The following is a 15,800-nucleotide window of genomic DNA, read 5'->3' as shown; positions in this document are numbered from 1 at the left end:
GGATAAGTGTGACGAACTCTGATTGGAGGAGACTGTAAAAAGAGGGATAGGTATGTAGGAATTAGAGCTTAGCTAGATTTTTGAGGGAAAAAAGATAATCAGTTGTTTCCAAGGGTTTAAGGCGAACAGTTGTTGTTCTCTGGTGGTTCCCCAGAGGTAGTAAGCAGTAGAAGTGAATGTTTGTGAGTTTTAGTGGAGTAAGTGTATCTGACGGAAGCTGATCCAGCAAAATGTTGTAAGTTATATTTTCTACTTATATTCCAAGAGTCACTGTTCAGACCAGAACGAAAAATTTAGTTTATCGAAAGGAGAAGAGGCTAGCATCATTTGAACGATACGTGCATTTGAAGTGGATCATTAAAGACGATAGGCTCGCAATAATTTGTTGTAAGATTACTGATTACCTAGGGGACTGCTAAGAATAAATAGTGTAGGCTACAAGGAACAAGGATTTGGACAACTTATCATCAGAGAGATAGTTTTACCATTCGTCAATTTTTTTTATTAACAACACAATTTTTTAACAATTGTTTTAGAAAAGGTAGGAATATTTTGATCAGGAGATTTATAATAACAATTTTGATTTGAAATTTTAATTTATGTTGTATATACCATTAATTTTTTTGAAGGTTGACGTACGTAGAACGAAATTTTGATAATCATTATATGATATATTTTTTATTGAAGATATTTGAGTGTGAATTGTATTTCAATATATAATGTTGTATCATATATGTTTTTTATTATTCTGGTATTCTTTGGACCTTACCTATCATATGTAAAGCATAGATATTGAAGCACGAGCAAAACGCTGAGATAAAAATTAAATAGTGTGATAGAATCATAATTGCATCATTTAAATAAATTTAATTAATTAATTAATTAGCTAATTAATTACTTGGCGCACCTCAGACTTTTAATATCACATTAACATATATATATATATATATATATATATATATATATATATATATATATATATATATATATATATATATATATATATATATATATATATATATATATATATATATATATATATATATATAAAGAAGTAAACGTTAAATAGTGGGTTTGCAGCAATAAAAATGAAATGTGTACTCTTTTAAATTTTTATTCCAAGCTTTCGGACATTGGTTATGTCCTTCATCAGGGAGAAACTTAACGAGGTTGTATCAACAAAGATCTATTATAATATTGATAAAATTTATCATGGTCTCTCATCTATTTTAATATATAAAAACTATTTTTATGTTTAAAATTTTAAAAAAATTATTACTGTAAATACAAAAACACTTAATTATTCTAAATAAATACGTGACATTCATTAATAAGTCTCCCTGTAAATCTTATCTAACTCCGCTATGGGTTGTCTAGGGCGATTAGAATAATTCAACAGAATATTATTGGAAGAAGACCTAAGAGATAAAAGGTCAGAATTGTCAGCATGTGACAAAATATTTTCCACATCTGCTAAGATTCTACTAACAGAGTAATCTCTAAAAGTTGGCTGTAAGCCAAATTTGGGGCGCAAGGATAACAACTTGAGCATGTCCTAAGGAACCTCAATACTAGATACATTTTTAATCCACTTAGGATGAAATAAATTTTTTTTGAATTGGGGAGTGTCTAAGTTATTAAGCTTCTTACGAAGGTGTGCCATGGATTTATGATATACAAAATTAAATTTCTTATGCAGAGATGACTCAAAAGTGTCCAACAAATTGTCAGGAAGGTGATTATCAAGAAAAGAAGTGACATTATTGATTTGAGAAATAATAATTTTAATATCAGTGTGAACCTTAGAAATACGGAAATTAAGTAACCGTGCCTTCACCTGTCTGTTTAATGCTTGGCTTCTGCGGTAAAGGGTGTCATTGGTAGAAACTGATGTTGATGAGAGTATGTTGGAAGTGGTGTCTATGAAATCTCGGGATCTTCTTAGTTCTCCTACACTCCAAAAGGAAAGTTCTTTTAGCTTCTGCTTTTGCTAGTTTCTGGAGTGTAGGAGAACTAAGAAGATCTTATTGATGAGTTGATGAATAAACCTTAATGTTTTTTACTTAAGTTTTTATAATAACTTTTTTATATACATGTATGATTATCACATGTTCTTTTGCTGTGCTAATTTTGTTAATTTGTAAACTATACCTAGTTTCAATTAATTGTTTTTTACAACTTTAACTGTAAATGTCCAGTTTCGTAAGCTTTTTCATATTTTTAACATCATTGACTGCTACATGTCTTTGTAAGGTAACACACATTTTTTAACTTCTCTATGGATGTTTGGTTTCATATTGATCTTTTTAGATGAACTGATGATGCTTTCTGTATATATATATATATATATATATATATATATATATATATATATATATATATATATATATATATATATATATATATATATATATATATATATATATATATATATATACAAGGAATTCCACAGTTTTCACTGTATTCCTTCACTCAACCGTTTTCTCCAATTTTTCCTGTTTAGCCAGTCCCCTTCCTGTAGGTTTCTTCTACTTATTGCTTCGTCTACCTCATCTCTGAAAGATCTTCGGGGTCTGCCTCTCTTTCTTCTTCCTAGCGGGCTCCACTCTGTTATTCTATTTATCCACCGATTTTGGTCTGCTCTTCTGACATGTCCGTACCAGGTTAACCTCTTCTGTTCGATGTAGTCTATTATGTCGGAGTTCATGCCCATTCTCCTCTTAATCTCCATGTTATTTATCCTATCTCTTCTTGTTACTCTGCTGCTTCTCCTTAGAAATTCCATCTCTGTTGCTCTTATTTTGTTTTTGTTTTCTGTACCTTAGTTTATTTTGGATTGACGGTCGTCTGCTTTTCTCGATATATATATATATATATATATATATATATATATATATATATATATATATATATATATATATATATATATATATATATATATATATATATATATATATATATATATATATATATATATATATATATATATATATATATATATATATATATATATATACAGGGTGAGTCATGAGGAACTTTATATACTTCTACCATATGTAGAGTCCCTCAGGGAGCATATCATGTGGCCACTAAAAAATGTCAAATGTCCTCTTCTTTATTAATTAACAGGGTGATTTGTGTAATTGACCATTTATTTCATTTTACTGTAGTGTTTATACGGCTCATTTGATTTTTTTAATTTTTGCATGATACAGTACACTACCATCAAGCATTCGAGTGGTATTAGCTAAACTAAAAAATTCCAGGACTGGCTTTGGAAAAATTAATTTAGGGATTCGTATTAAATATTACACCCTGTATATATTTTTTTTAAAATGCAATAAGTGATTTTCAAACTACATAAATAGCCAATGAAAACGACACATGCGACAATGTTGTCGCACTTTTATTACATTTTTAGTGAATGATCAAATCTTACCAAAAATAGAACAACCATAATGAAGTATCAAATTATAAGGTAATTAATTTAAACAAATGTTATAAATTTCAAACATTTTAATTGAAATAATAAACTGAGTCACTGCACAACAAAAAACAGTAACTACTAACAATAACAAAGAACAATTTAAAAAAAAAACTAAAAATATGTACATAGTTATGATAAACCCATAAATTAGAACTGGAAAAGATACAATAATGGTATCAAAATAAAAATAATTCAAAATAGATTTTCGAAATGGAACCCTGCAGCCTGTACACATTTTTGTTGCTGAATTGTTAATTGACGTATTGAATTACGGATACTCTGGGGATCGTTTCTAATAGTATTACAACAATGTATAATTCTATCAATTAATTGTTGTCGGTTATTAATATTCACTGCGTAAACTAGTTGCTTCAATCGTCCCCAAATATGGTAATCAACGGGATTGAAATCAGGGGATCTTGAAGGCCACGAAATAGGACCTGCACGTCCTATCCACCTGTTGCCATAAACATTATTGAGATGTTGTCTCACTGCCAGTAAAAAGTGTGGGGGTGCCCCATCATGCTGAAATACATCCCTCGGATAGCAACGTTCGCGTTGGCAAGCAAATTCGGCAAAATATTTTGTAAAAAGTTCAAATAGACCTGCCCTGTTAAAGGACCATCAAAAAAGTGAGGACCTACTAATTGGTTATTTATGACACCAATCCACACGTTAACCGAAAACCTTAACTGAGAACGATGTTCTCGAATAGCATGGGGATTTTCTTCTGCCCACACATGTGAATTTCGTGAATTATTTATTCCGTCTCTGGTAAATTGGGCTTCATCTATAAATAGTGTCCTGTATAGCGTTGGTCGATTATTGTTAATCCATCTACAAAATTCCAACCTATCGATCTCATCTCCAGCATGTAGTCGCTGAACCATTTGAATGTGATATGGGTATACAATTTGTAGATTATTTTTTTGTAAGACTACTACTTACTTTTGATTGAGTAACATTGAGTTCTCGACTTACTTGTCTAGTGCTTATTGTAGGGTTCATAGTAACGGCGTCCATAATGTCATCTTTCTGCGCTTCATCTACATGTCGCTCTGTTGTTCCACTAGGAAAAGTGCCATTTTCTCGCAAATAATTAAAAACTGACCCAAATGTTGGATGACTGGGAGTTCGACGATTAGGAAATCTCCTGCGATATTCTCTACTAGCAGCCCTACCATTCCCATTACAGAATCCATAAACAAATATTATGTCTGCATATTCTGTGGTCGAAAACTGATGTGGCATTTTGAACGAAAGTAACAAAAGCTCTACCACAACTAACACAATGTACTTAACGTAGATATGACAGAAGAAATATGTATTCTTGTACACATAAATAACAATTGATAATGACAATAATGACAATGGGTATAAAATATCAAGAAACGTCAAACGGTCAACGCCAACCTTCATTTTAAACTTTTTTAGATTTATTTTTATTTAGTATAGTTGAAGCAATGTATTATTATTTGACATAAAATTTTAATCATTTACAATCAACAAAAACTAACACATACAAGAAGTTTGACTTTTTAATCAATTTAATTTATTATTTATCGAAAATAATGCCCCAATATGATCTATGAGTAAAAATTTAAAATTGAAAAACAATTGATTCTATCGTAGAGATAATACAAAGTGACAGTAAAGATGTTAATTTTCTACGTATTAGATTATGTTGTAGGAACTCATTTTAATTAAAATGTTTGAAATTTATAACATTTGTTTAAATTAATACCTTATAATTTGATACTTCATTATGGTTGTTCTATTTTTGGTAAGATTTGATCGTTCACTAAAAATTTAATAAAAGTGCGACAACATTGTCGCATATGTCGTTTTCATTGGCTATTTATGTAGTTTGAAAATCACTTATTGCATTTTAAAAAAAATTTATACAGGGTGTAATATTTAATACGAATCGCTAAATTAATTTTTCCAAAGCCAGTCCTGGAATTTTTTAGTTTAGCTAATACCAGTCGAATGCTTGATAGTTTTCTAGAGACTTCTTGTATGCCTGTGTAATTGTGTCTCCGCATAATTTTTAATAGTTCCTGTATCAATTATTGCTTTGCAAGTTTTATACCCGATTTTTAATGAGGCAGTCTGTTATTCGTTTAATTGATGCCTTATCAGGCAGTCACTGCTATATACTCCATCTTTGCCGCAACGTGAACAGAATTTTTTCATGGGTTTTTGCAATTTTTACTAATGTGACTTGGCATTTTGCATATAAAGCACGTCCCTTTAGCATAGTACTCTCTTGGGGCTGTACGTTCCTAGTGTCTTTGAAGATTTTGATTTACTTTGGGTTTTTTGTCTTCTACAGCTTTATATTTTTGGGTCAAGTCTTGTAATTAAGTTAAATCTTTAAAGTCTCGGCGGCGACTATAAGGTTTATATTCCGGTAGCATATTTCTATATATTCGTTCCAGTTCTTGATCTTTGGAAAAAGATCCTTTTCGTCTATTTAATGTTTGAACGTCTGTGATATATCTATCCGCTGACTTGTTTTGTTTTTGCATTCTATTTTTGATTTGCTCCTCTAGTTGTAGCAAATATCCTTTATGATAAAGAGCTTCCTTAAAATCTTCGCTGAAGTCTGTCCATGACTTCCAATTTCTGTTATAGTTTCGGTACCATATCAACTTATGGTCCCCTATCAACTCTGGCAATGCTCTTAGAAGAGCTTGTTTATCGATTTTTTAGGCTAAGCTTAATTTGTCTATCCTTTCTATAAGGTCTACTGCGTCCGAATGTTTTTTATTGAAGTGCGTGTTCCACTCTGCTTGCGACATTTGTCTTGGTATTGTTAGGTTTTATAATTGTTTTCTGATCTCCAGCTCATAAAAATGGTACGCCAGGAAAGACACAGAGCCGCATTAAAATACAACAAATTATGGATAAATGGTGAAGCGTTCTCACTGGAGCAACTAGAAGGCATAGATGTAAATTACTGGAAGAAACCTGAAGAGAAGAAGGGTAACGCTAGGACAATAAACGACAGATCTCCCATATCTGATAATATAGATCCAAGAGGAAAATTGATGAATATGGCGTCAAAAACTAACAAAAAATATAACAAAAGACGGTGACAGTATAACGGAGTTGGCAATGAATACTGACATGAAACTGTTTTGTATAAAAAGACGCAAAAACAAAACAAAACAAAATAAAGCAAAAAACGAAAATAGAAAAATAAGAATAGGAACGTGGAATATCAAAACACTTCTAAGACCAGGCAAAATGGAAGAGTTGGCAAAAGAAATGATAAAATACAAGATGGGAATACTAGCGCTACAAGAAATAAGGTGGGCAGGAGAAGGGATGATTTCTAGAAGAAATTACACAATGTACTATGCAGGAGAAAGCAAACAGGGGCGCAATGGAACTGCCTTTCTAGTTAGTAATAGCGTAAGAGACAAGATTATTAACTTTAAGAACCTAAGAACCTAAGAATAGGAACGTGGAATATCAAAACACTTCTAAGACCAGGCAAAATGGAAGAGTTGCCAAAAGAAATGATAAAATACAAGATGGGAATACTAGCGCTACAAGAAATAAGGTGGGCAGGAGAAGGGATAATTGCTAGAAGAAATTAAACAATGTACTATGCAGGTGAAAGCAAACAGGGGCGCAATGGAACTGCCTTTCTAGTTAGTAGTAGCGTAAGAGACAAGATTATTAACTTTAAAGGTAACTATCAGAATGAAAAATAAACAAGAAAATTTAACATTTGTTAACATATATGCCACTACTGAGAATGCTCCTAAAGAAGAAAAGAATGAATTCTATGAGAAACTTGAAGAACTGTACGAAGAAATACCAAAGAACGACATACTAATCCTGTTAGGAGACTTCAACGTAAAGATAGGGAAAGAAGACACGAAAAGATAAATCGCAGGACAAGAAACGACCCATCAAAATACGAATAACAATGGCAGAAGAATATGTAATCTAGCAGCAGCAACCAATACTTTTATTATTAGCACTCAATTCAAGCACAAAAAGAGCACAAAGTAACGTGTCTAATACCTGGAACAACAGATGGAAACCAAATAGACCACATCCTAATCTCAAAAAAAATGGAGAATAATTTTACCAGAATGTAAGGTCTTACAGGGGAGCCAATGCTAATCCGGATCACATTTTGGGAATAGGTGACATGAAATTGAAGATAAAAACGACAGAAAGAAAAGAAAGAGGTGGAATCGGTCGAAACTAAATACAGATAATGCAAACAGAAAATTATGCACTAAATTGGAAGAAAAACTACTAGTCCTAAAACCATCGAACATAGATAAAACATGGCAAGACATAAAAGATAGTATCTTAACAACAGCAGAGGAGACGATAGGACTAATGGAAGACAATAAAAGAAAGGACTGGGACGATGAAGAATGCGAGCAAGCTAGTAAAGACAAGGACAAAGCAAGACACAGGTGGGTGGCCATAGGGAAACAAGAAGATCTCCTACACTACAAAGAGAAGAAAAAAGAATCAGACAAATGCTACAAAACAAAAAAGAAAAAATGGATCGAAGAATTACTGCAGGAACTCGAAGCCAATAGTAATGACAATGCAAGACTATACAAATACATAAAATCACAGAGAAAAAAGAGATACCGGCAAATATTGGAAAAATGGAATGGGAAACACACTATAGAGAACTGTTTAAAAAGAAAGACGATGCTGAAAACGCAGAAAATGAAGAACAAACAGAAAATAGGAATGGAGAACAATCAGAGCCTCCCTCATACAGCGAAGTATTGCCGACCATAAACAGATTAAATACAAGGAAATCAGCAGGACTAGACGACATTATAAATGAGTTCTTCAAGAAAGGTGGAGAGGAACTAGCCCACAGAATCCACAACCTAATAGACGGAATATGGGAAGAAGAACGCATGCCTAACGACTGGAATTGTGGTCTGATAATACCAATCCCTAAAAAAGGCGACAAGACGAAATGCACTAACTACAGGGGAATCACGTTATTAAATACAATGTACAAAATATTAACTAATTTGATCAGACAAAGAATAGAAAAAGAAACTAGAACAAAAATAGGTGAATACCAACATGGATTCAGAGAAGGTAAGTCAACAATAGATGCAATACACATTGTAACGCAAATCGTCGAAAAAAGTTACGAGCAGGGAATAAATCCACATATACTGTTTATTGACTATAAGAAAGCTTTTGACAGTGTAATAAGGGAGGAGCTAATTAAGGATATGAATAAATTAGGCATCCGAAAAAACTAATAAGTCTCACGAAAATGACGATAAAGGAATCCAAGGCACGAACCTTAACAAGAAAAGGCCCGTCAGATAAAGTACAAATAGAGGTAGGTGTCAGACAGGGAGACTCCCTGTCAACAACATTATTTAACATTGCCATAGAGGAGGCAGTAAGAGCAGCCAAAATTATGGGAACGATTATCGAATCTTCAGCCCAACTGATAGCGTATGCAGACGATATTGCACTGGTTACTAGAGATTTAAAAACCATGCAGAACATAATATTAATACAAGATAAAGAAGCAAAGAAGTGGGGGCTAGTAATAAACCAAAGCAATACGAAATACCTTAAGTGTTCAAGAGAGAATACGAACATAGAGAAAGAAATTAAGCTTGCTGCATATACATTTGAAAGAGTACACCGTTTCAAATACCTGGGAGTGATGGTGAATGACAGAAATGATAGAACGGATAAAATAAATGAACGCATCCTACTGGGTAATAAAACCTACTGGAACTACCAAAAATTCCTGAAAGAAAAGCACATTAGTAAGAAAACCAAATTAAAAATTTACAAGACTGCAATCAGGCCAGTGATCACCTATGGTGCAGAGACGATGTGCCTAACACAAAAAGATAAAATGAGGTTGGAAATCTTAGAGAGAAAGATAATTCGACGAATAATGAGACCGGTGAGGATAAGTGTAGGCGAATTTAGAAGATTAACCAATGAAGAAATTAAAGAAGTCATCGAGGGTGAAGACATAATCAAGTTCGTGAAGACGCAAAGTCTCAGGTGGCTGGGACACACAGAAAGAGCTAACCCAGACTCTACGCTAAAGAGAATAACTGGATGGAGACCAACAACAAAGAGACCAAAGGGGAGACCTAAAACAAGATGGACAGATCAAGTCTTAGGAAACATAAAGAAGCTGAGAATCTACAATTGGAAGAAGCGCTGTAAGGACCGGAAAGAATGAAGGAAAATTGTAGACAGGGCCAAGTCACACACGCTGCTATAATAATAAAAAAACAACAGCGGACTGATTCTCTACAATAAATGAATCAGAGAGCCCAAAAGGGCGGCAAACACTCCGCCAGGAGTGAATAAGCCATGACGATGATGATTGTTAGGTTTTATAATTGTTTTCTCATAATTGACATTTCCTGAGTTAGTACATCGGGTTTAGATTCTTTAGAATTATTGACTTTTGGGATCGTACTTGTAGGTTGTCCGCGATCTTTAAAAAGGTCTGTTAGCCTTGATCTTAGATCTTCAGCGGTTCCTTTGGAATCTAAGCCGACCTTTTCGGCCTCACGCTGTAATTTCTTTTTAGACAGACGGTATATCCACGGACGTACCTGTCGTGGTATCTGCTTCTGAGTCTGTGCCTGTCGTTGCTGGACGAGACAGCATATCTACTTTTGCTCGGGCACCAATTTGTGACTGGTAGCTCTTTTAGACAGCAATTTAATTTAAATAAACATATATTCGAAATATAACAAAATAAAATTAGATTCTAGCTAATAACACAATAAAAACTAAATCGTCAATCCTAGCGATGACGGGCATCCACGACGGTATGATTCACTGTTTAATTTCTGCGAAAAATAAAATACAATTTATGATACAAAATCTAAACGGCAGTTGTGCTGTGTAATTACACTTACATACAGGACACAGGGTAGGAAAACGGATGGAAGGAGTAGAGATGGAGCGGGATAATCAACATTCAGCCCGATGAGGAACGGACGGTGTCCAATCAGTACTTGGACACAGGAGAGAATAGGTACGACTCAGATCAATACTTTAAGACCGGGTACGGAACTGTCACTAGATCAATACTCTAGTCTAGCAGAAGCGGTTGGCCTTTAGTCAATACCCTTGGGCCAGTGGAGTTGTGGTCAGATCAATACTCTGACAAAACTCTGGTTTCTCTAGGGCGGCTGCTCTTTTATACTGTCGAAGGCGTTCCATCTCCTCTAGCGCAGATCGATGAAAGAGGGACTTCTGATAGGTATGCGTGAATACGAATTGCTGACATTATCGAGGCGATGCAATTTTATTTAATTTAATTATATTTGAAAGTATGTATGTTTATGTATATTTGTCTCTTGGTTTCACTTGTTTTAAATATACTTTCATATAGTCCTCTTGCTTTTATTTTTCTATAGTAATATACACATCCAATGCGAAAGGGAGATACCAGCGAGTTATACATTGACATAGACATTTTCCTCTCTATATATAGAGCTTTATGTGTTATATAAAGGTCATTATATGTGCAGAAAATAACAAGTAGTTTTATAAAATTGAATAAAATAAACGAAAGTTAGGTTATAAGTTACAATACAAATGGGTTTTTGTTACATTCTCAATGAGTTAAAAAGAGAAAATACATTCTTTAGTCCTATTGGCCTTAACAATAATTATTAGTTTTGGACCAAACTCAATATTTTACAAAATGTGTATTTATTAAGTTTTCGAATGTTCCGAATATGTCGATCGAATCCACTAGTAGTAATCACTGAGAAAGTATATTTCTATGGATTGTTTAAACATAAATTGTTATTTTCCCGAAACACTAATTAAAAGTTTTAATAAATTTGTACTCACCGGTTCTATCAAATTAGATTTGGAATAGTCTCCAAAATAAAGAACCATATAGCATATATCCACGAATATTGTCATCTCTGCACATAATGTTCTAATTAGAAAATTCAGGAACATAGTGATTGGTTTTGGAAATAAATAATGGATATCTAATGCTTTCGTAATTTTCTGAAATAAGATTATATATTATTATATACATATATATTGGTATGATTAATTTTATCAGCCAAAGAGAAAAATAAAAATGAATAAATAGACCATTTACATAAATTTTCAAGACATCCTGGTAAACAAAATTTATGTATTAGATTAAGAAAAGATTATATTAACAGAAAGTTTTGCCTGTCAACAACTGATTTTTAAACACTTGTAGGTAAAATCTTTTTATATAGAATTAGAAAGCCCATACTCATTATAATCTCTTCATTGTTTGTATATGACCTAGGATTAAGATATTGTAATTAACCTTTTGTTATAGGAATAAATTATGTATTTGTAACCAAAGGGAAAGCCAGTTTATAAGCAAAAATTTTAGTTTCTCTGAAAACAGTAATGGGATTTTTTTGTAAACAAAATAAAGCTTTTTGATTGGACAGTTTTTTTTTTAATGGGAGAATTGATAGTCGATGTATGAGAGAAAGGGGCAGTTGTCATTTAATCATCGAAAGGAAGGGTCACGTCTCGATAGGGGGTGTGTTCGTGAGTTTCGATACTGGTATTGTGAAAGGAAGTTAGCAGAATTGTGAAAGGAGATTACAAGTCGATGAAAAGATATCCTTGGATCTAAAATGGGCAGTTTCTTAAATACGTAGGAAATAGTTTGGCGGCACCAAAATGACAGAAAGAAGTCCTTGTGTCATTGAGAAGTAGCTGAGTGTTTTGGAGAAAATTAAATTCTTCACATTTAAAATAAAGGCCTTAAGCTATCTTCGTTAGAATTTAAGCTATCTTCGTTAGAACATAAAATGAATTTCCATCAAGTAACGGGAATTCATCAAGTATTACTTTATGTGTTTATTGAAAGAAGTTTTCTATGACTAGAACCTTAACACAATATTCGACATTCGATGTCGAGCATGTGGATTTGATTGATTTTGTACAAATCATATATTCGGCATGTCCATTACAGTTTTCATACCATTTGTTGGTAACATAAAAATTATGACCATTGTTTGAGAAGTGACACAAATAAAGCTTAGAAGGGGCATTTCTTGGATAACTTCGAAAGAGATTTTCTTTCAAAATTTTTAATTTATTTTTCGTGATGGTAGTCTGTACACCACTCATTGGATCTTTCATCTTTTTTTTACTTTTCAGGTTGTGGATTTCGATTTGTGGCTTGAAATTTTGATGGTGAAAGTTATTATTTTGTTTGTTATGCCTAAAGCTCGGATTATAGTCAAAATGCCTTTTTTGCCTATTTTGCCTATTATAATTGTTTTTTGCACTTTTTGCCTTTTTTCGTAAATTCCGCCTATTTGTGCCTTTTTTAAAATTTCATGGTACTACCCATCATATTATTTTATTATTAAACCATTCTATAATAAAATTTTGGATCGCACCTTATTCGGAACTTTCTCTAGAAGGAGATGGAGCATTTTGTAAACCATGCGGCAAATTGGCAAGTTTTATTTTTTCTCTTTTTTTCTCGTCCCACAACATAACTAAATTCTACAGCGGTTTTAGAATTCTAATTATTTTTTTTTAATTCTCAGATTTCAAGTAGAAAAAAGTACTTTATTGACCAGCATTGTGGAACCCCACTTCATAAACAATTTGGAAAAATTAAATTCCTCTAAGTTAGCCCAAATATCTCTGCGGGATAGTTTAAGCAGTTCACAAAAAAAAAGGAGGAAGACGCATTTAAATTTGATTTATGCCAGATGATGATTTCATCCAACATTATTCTATATAAAGTTAATAACCCTAGTTTTAAATGCTTTTTCGAAAAATATCTTAATAAATCCTTACCAGACGAGAGTACATTGAGAAAACATAGTGTGGAAAAATGTTATGTGGAATATATTTCAAGAATTAAGCGGGAGTTAGAGGGCAATTATTTGATTATTATCATGGATGAAACGACAGATGTATGCGACAGGTATATAGCTAATTTAATGATTGGAATTTTGAACGAAAACTTTGCGAGAAAACCTTATTTAGTTGCCGTTAAAGAATTGGAAAAAACAAACAATTTAACAATAAGTCGATTTATACAAGCTAGTTTAACAAACCTCTTTTTACCCAACGCTATACCAGTGAATAAAATAGTTTTAATGCTTTCAGATGCTACGGCATATATGTTAAAAGCTGCTGTTAATTTAAAGATTTTTTTAACCTAACTTAATTCATTGCACATGTGTAGCCCACGGGGTAAATAGAATTGCTGAAGAAATAAGAAATCTGTTTATGTTGGTAAATAATTTTATAAATTTTATGAAAAAAGTTTTTGTAAAGGCTCCGTTGAGGGTGCAAATATATAAAGAAAGACTTCACGGTGTCCCTTTACACCTAAACCAGTAAGTACAAGGTGGGGAACCTGGCTCGAAGCAGTTTTTTTTTAACACTGCAATGAAATAGAATTAGTTATACCAGAATTTAGTGATGATTTTTCCGAAGCCATTCGAGAAGCAAAAAAAAATATTAAAAAATCCCAAATTGAAACAGGAACTCGCTTATATCAATGACAATTATAAATTAATAGTTACCTCAATTACCTTATTAGAAAAACAAGAGATAAATTTATGTGAGTCAGTAAAATTAATAGATAATTTAAAGACAAAAATTAAATCGGCACCTGGAAGTAACGGTCAATTAATTTAAAAATAAATTAAATATGTTTTCGACAAGAATGAAGTTTTTTCGTTTTTATCTAATGTTGCTAAAGTTTTGAATGGGACATTTTCCGAGGATTTTCAAATTATGCCAGATTTATTATCCACTCTGAAATATGCTCCAATTACATCTGTTGATGTCAAACGTTCGTTTTCAATGTACAAATTAATTTTAAGTGATCGAAGACATAGTTTTAAGACTGAAAATATTGAAAAACATTTAGTTGTTTCTATGAATGATAAAATTTTAAGTGGTTACAATGTTTAATTATTAATTTACAGTTATTTAGTTACTAGTTTATTTATACTAATGTTATGATTATAATGTGTAAATATACCTGCCTTAAGTTAATATTACGTTAATTCACTTTGTACAATAAATAACAGTTATATTCCTTTATTGTTGCCTATAAATCCGAGCTTTAGTATTGTCTACAAGAATTAAAATTAGATTGAGGAGTTACATTGGCGCTTGGCTTATCAATACAATTTGTGTTTTAATAAGGGTTGATTCTTAGTAAGTGTGAATTGGTTTGGGGAAAGTTTTGCCTTGGATAAGAGGTAAAGTTGTTCCACTAAACTGATTTTATATTGCCGTATGTAGCCTTAAGTTTTTTATATATAAAAGTTTATGCTATATTATCCTCTCATAAATCTTTTTGTTTTTTCTTATCCAATAATAAAAAGTACATTATTGATCTTAAATTTGATTACAAACGAAAAAAACCGTTTCCGGCCAAAAAAAATTATTTTGTGGGTTACAACCTGATTCGGGGCGGCCATTCGATTATTGATCATGTGTATAGAAATTTTAATGAATTTGTAATTTTAATTATATGGATTAGTGCATATGATATATGATTTTGATTAATTGTAAAATTGCCTTACTTTAATATTTTTTTTTATTCTTTTGTAATAAATTATTTAATAGTTTAGTATCACAATTGTCCATTCTTTCCTCAAAGGCAACTGCTTAAAGAATACTCTGAAGCCACTTATTATAATTAACGATAAAAGGAGCCCTGAGATCAAATTTTAATTAAAATAAATTCATTTGTTCTGCAAAATTTAGCCTAAGGCATATTAAACCAATTAAACATATAAAAGGTGCAAATTTGCAAATCATAATAATTAGCGTCCCAACGTATGTGGCAATCCAAAAAGTATTAGTAGCATTTGAAAACGAAGGCAATTGGAACAGAAATTCACAGGTGGTTGAGAATTTATTGGCCGAGAAAATTTTGATATTTAATTTTTATTGATATTTACAATTTATAACAACATTATTTAACAATGTTATTGACATTAGATAGCAATTTATAAAAAATTTTTTATTTTTTTTTTGACAATTTATATTTTTGTGTGTGGGAAAAATTTATCCGCATGTGCAACAAATCGAGGAAAATTTTTTCTCGAGAAAAAAGTTTTTTTTATCTCGCGGGGAGATTTCATAAAATAAAAGTTTCGTATTTGGCGGGAAGAAGATTTAAAAAATTAAAAACAAAATGTGTGGTACTAGGAATAAAAGCAAAGAAAACCAAAAACAAGAAAAAAAAATTTAGAACAAGAAGAAATTTTAGAAACAACAATTATGGAGACAGAAAGTCAGGAGAAAT

The 15,800-nt window shown here is 32.0% G+C and overlaps 1 protein-coding gene across 2 annotated transcripts in view; it reads right to left on the bottom strand.

Moving 5' to 3' along the window:
• LOC140449714 (lipase 3-like) overlaps positions 1–15,800 on the bottom strand; it is a 109,483-nt gene that overhangs the window by 68,579 nt on the left and 25,104 nt on the right. For both annotated transcript variants that reach the window (XM_072543034.1, XM_072543035.1), the window contains exon 4: positions 11,354–11,518. In XM_072543034.1, the coding sequence (XP_072399135.1) occupies positions 11,354–11,518 (165 nt within the window). The remainder of the gene's footprint in view (positions 1–11,353; positions 11,519–15,800) is intronic.

This window comes from Diabrotica undecimpunctata, chromosome 9, assembly GCF_040954645.1.
Source record: "Diabrotica undecimpunctata isolate CICGRU chromosome 9, icDiaUnde3, whole genome shotgun sequence".
NCBI classification, from domain to species: domain Eukaryota; kingdom Metazoa; phylum Arthropoda; class Insecta; order Coleoptera; family Chrysomelidae; genus Diabrotica; species Diabrotica undecimpunctata.
The sequence above is the reverse complement of the archived record's forward strand: the minus strand, read 5'-3'. Positions and strand labels throughout refer to the sequence as shown.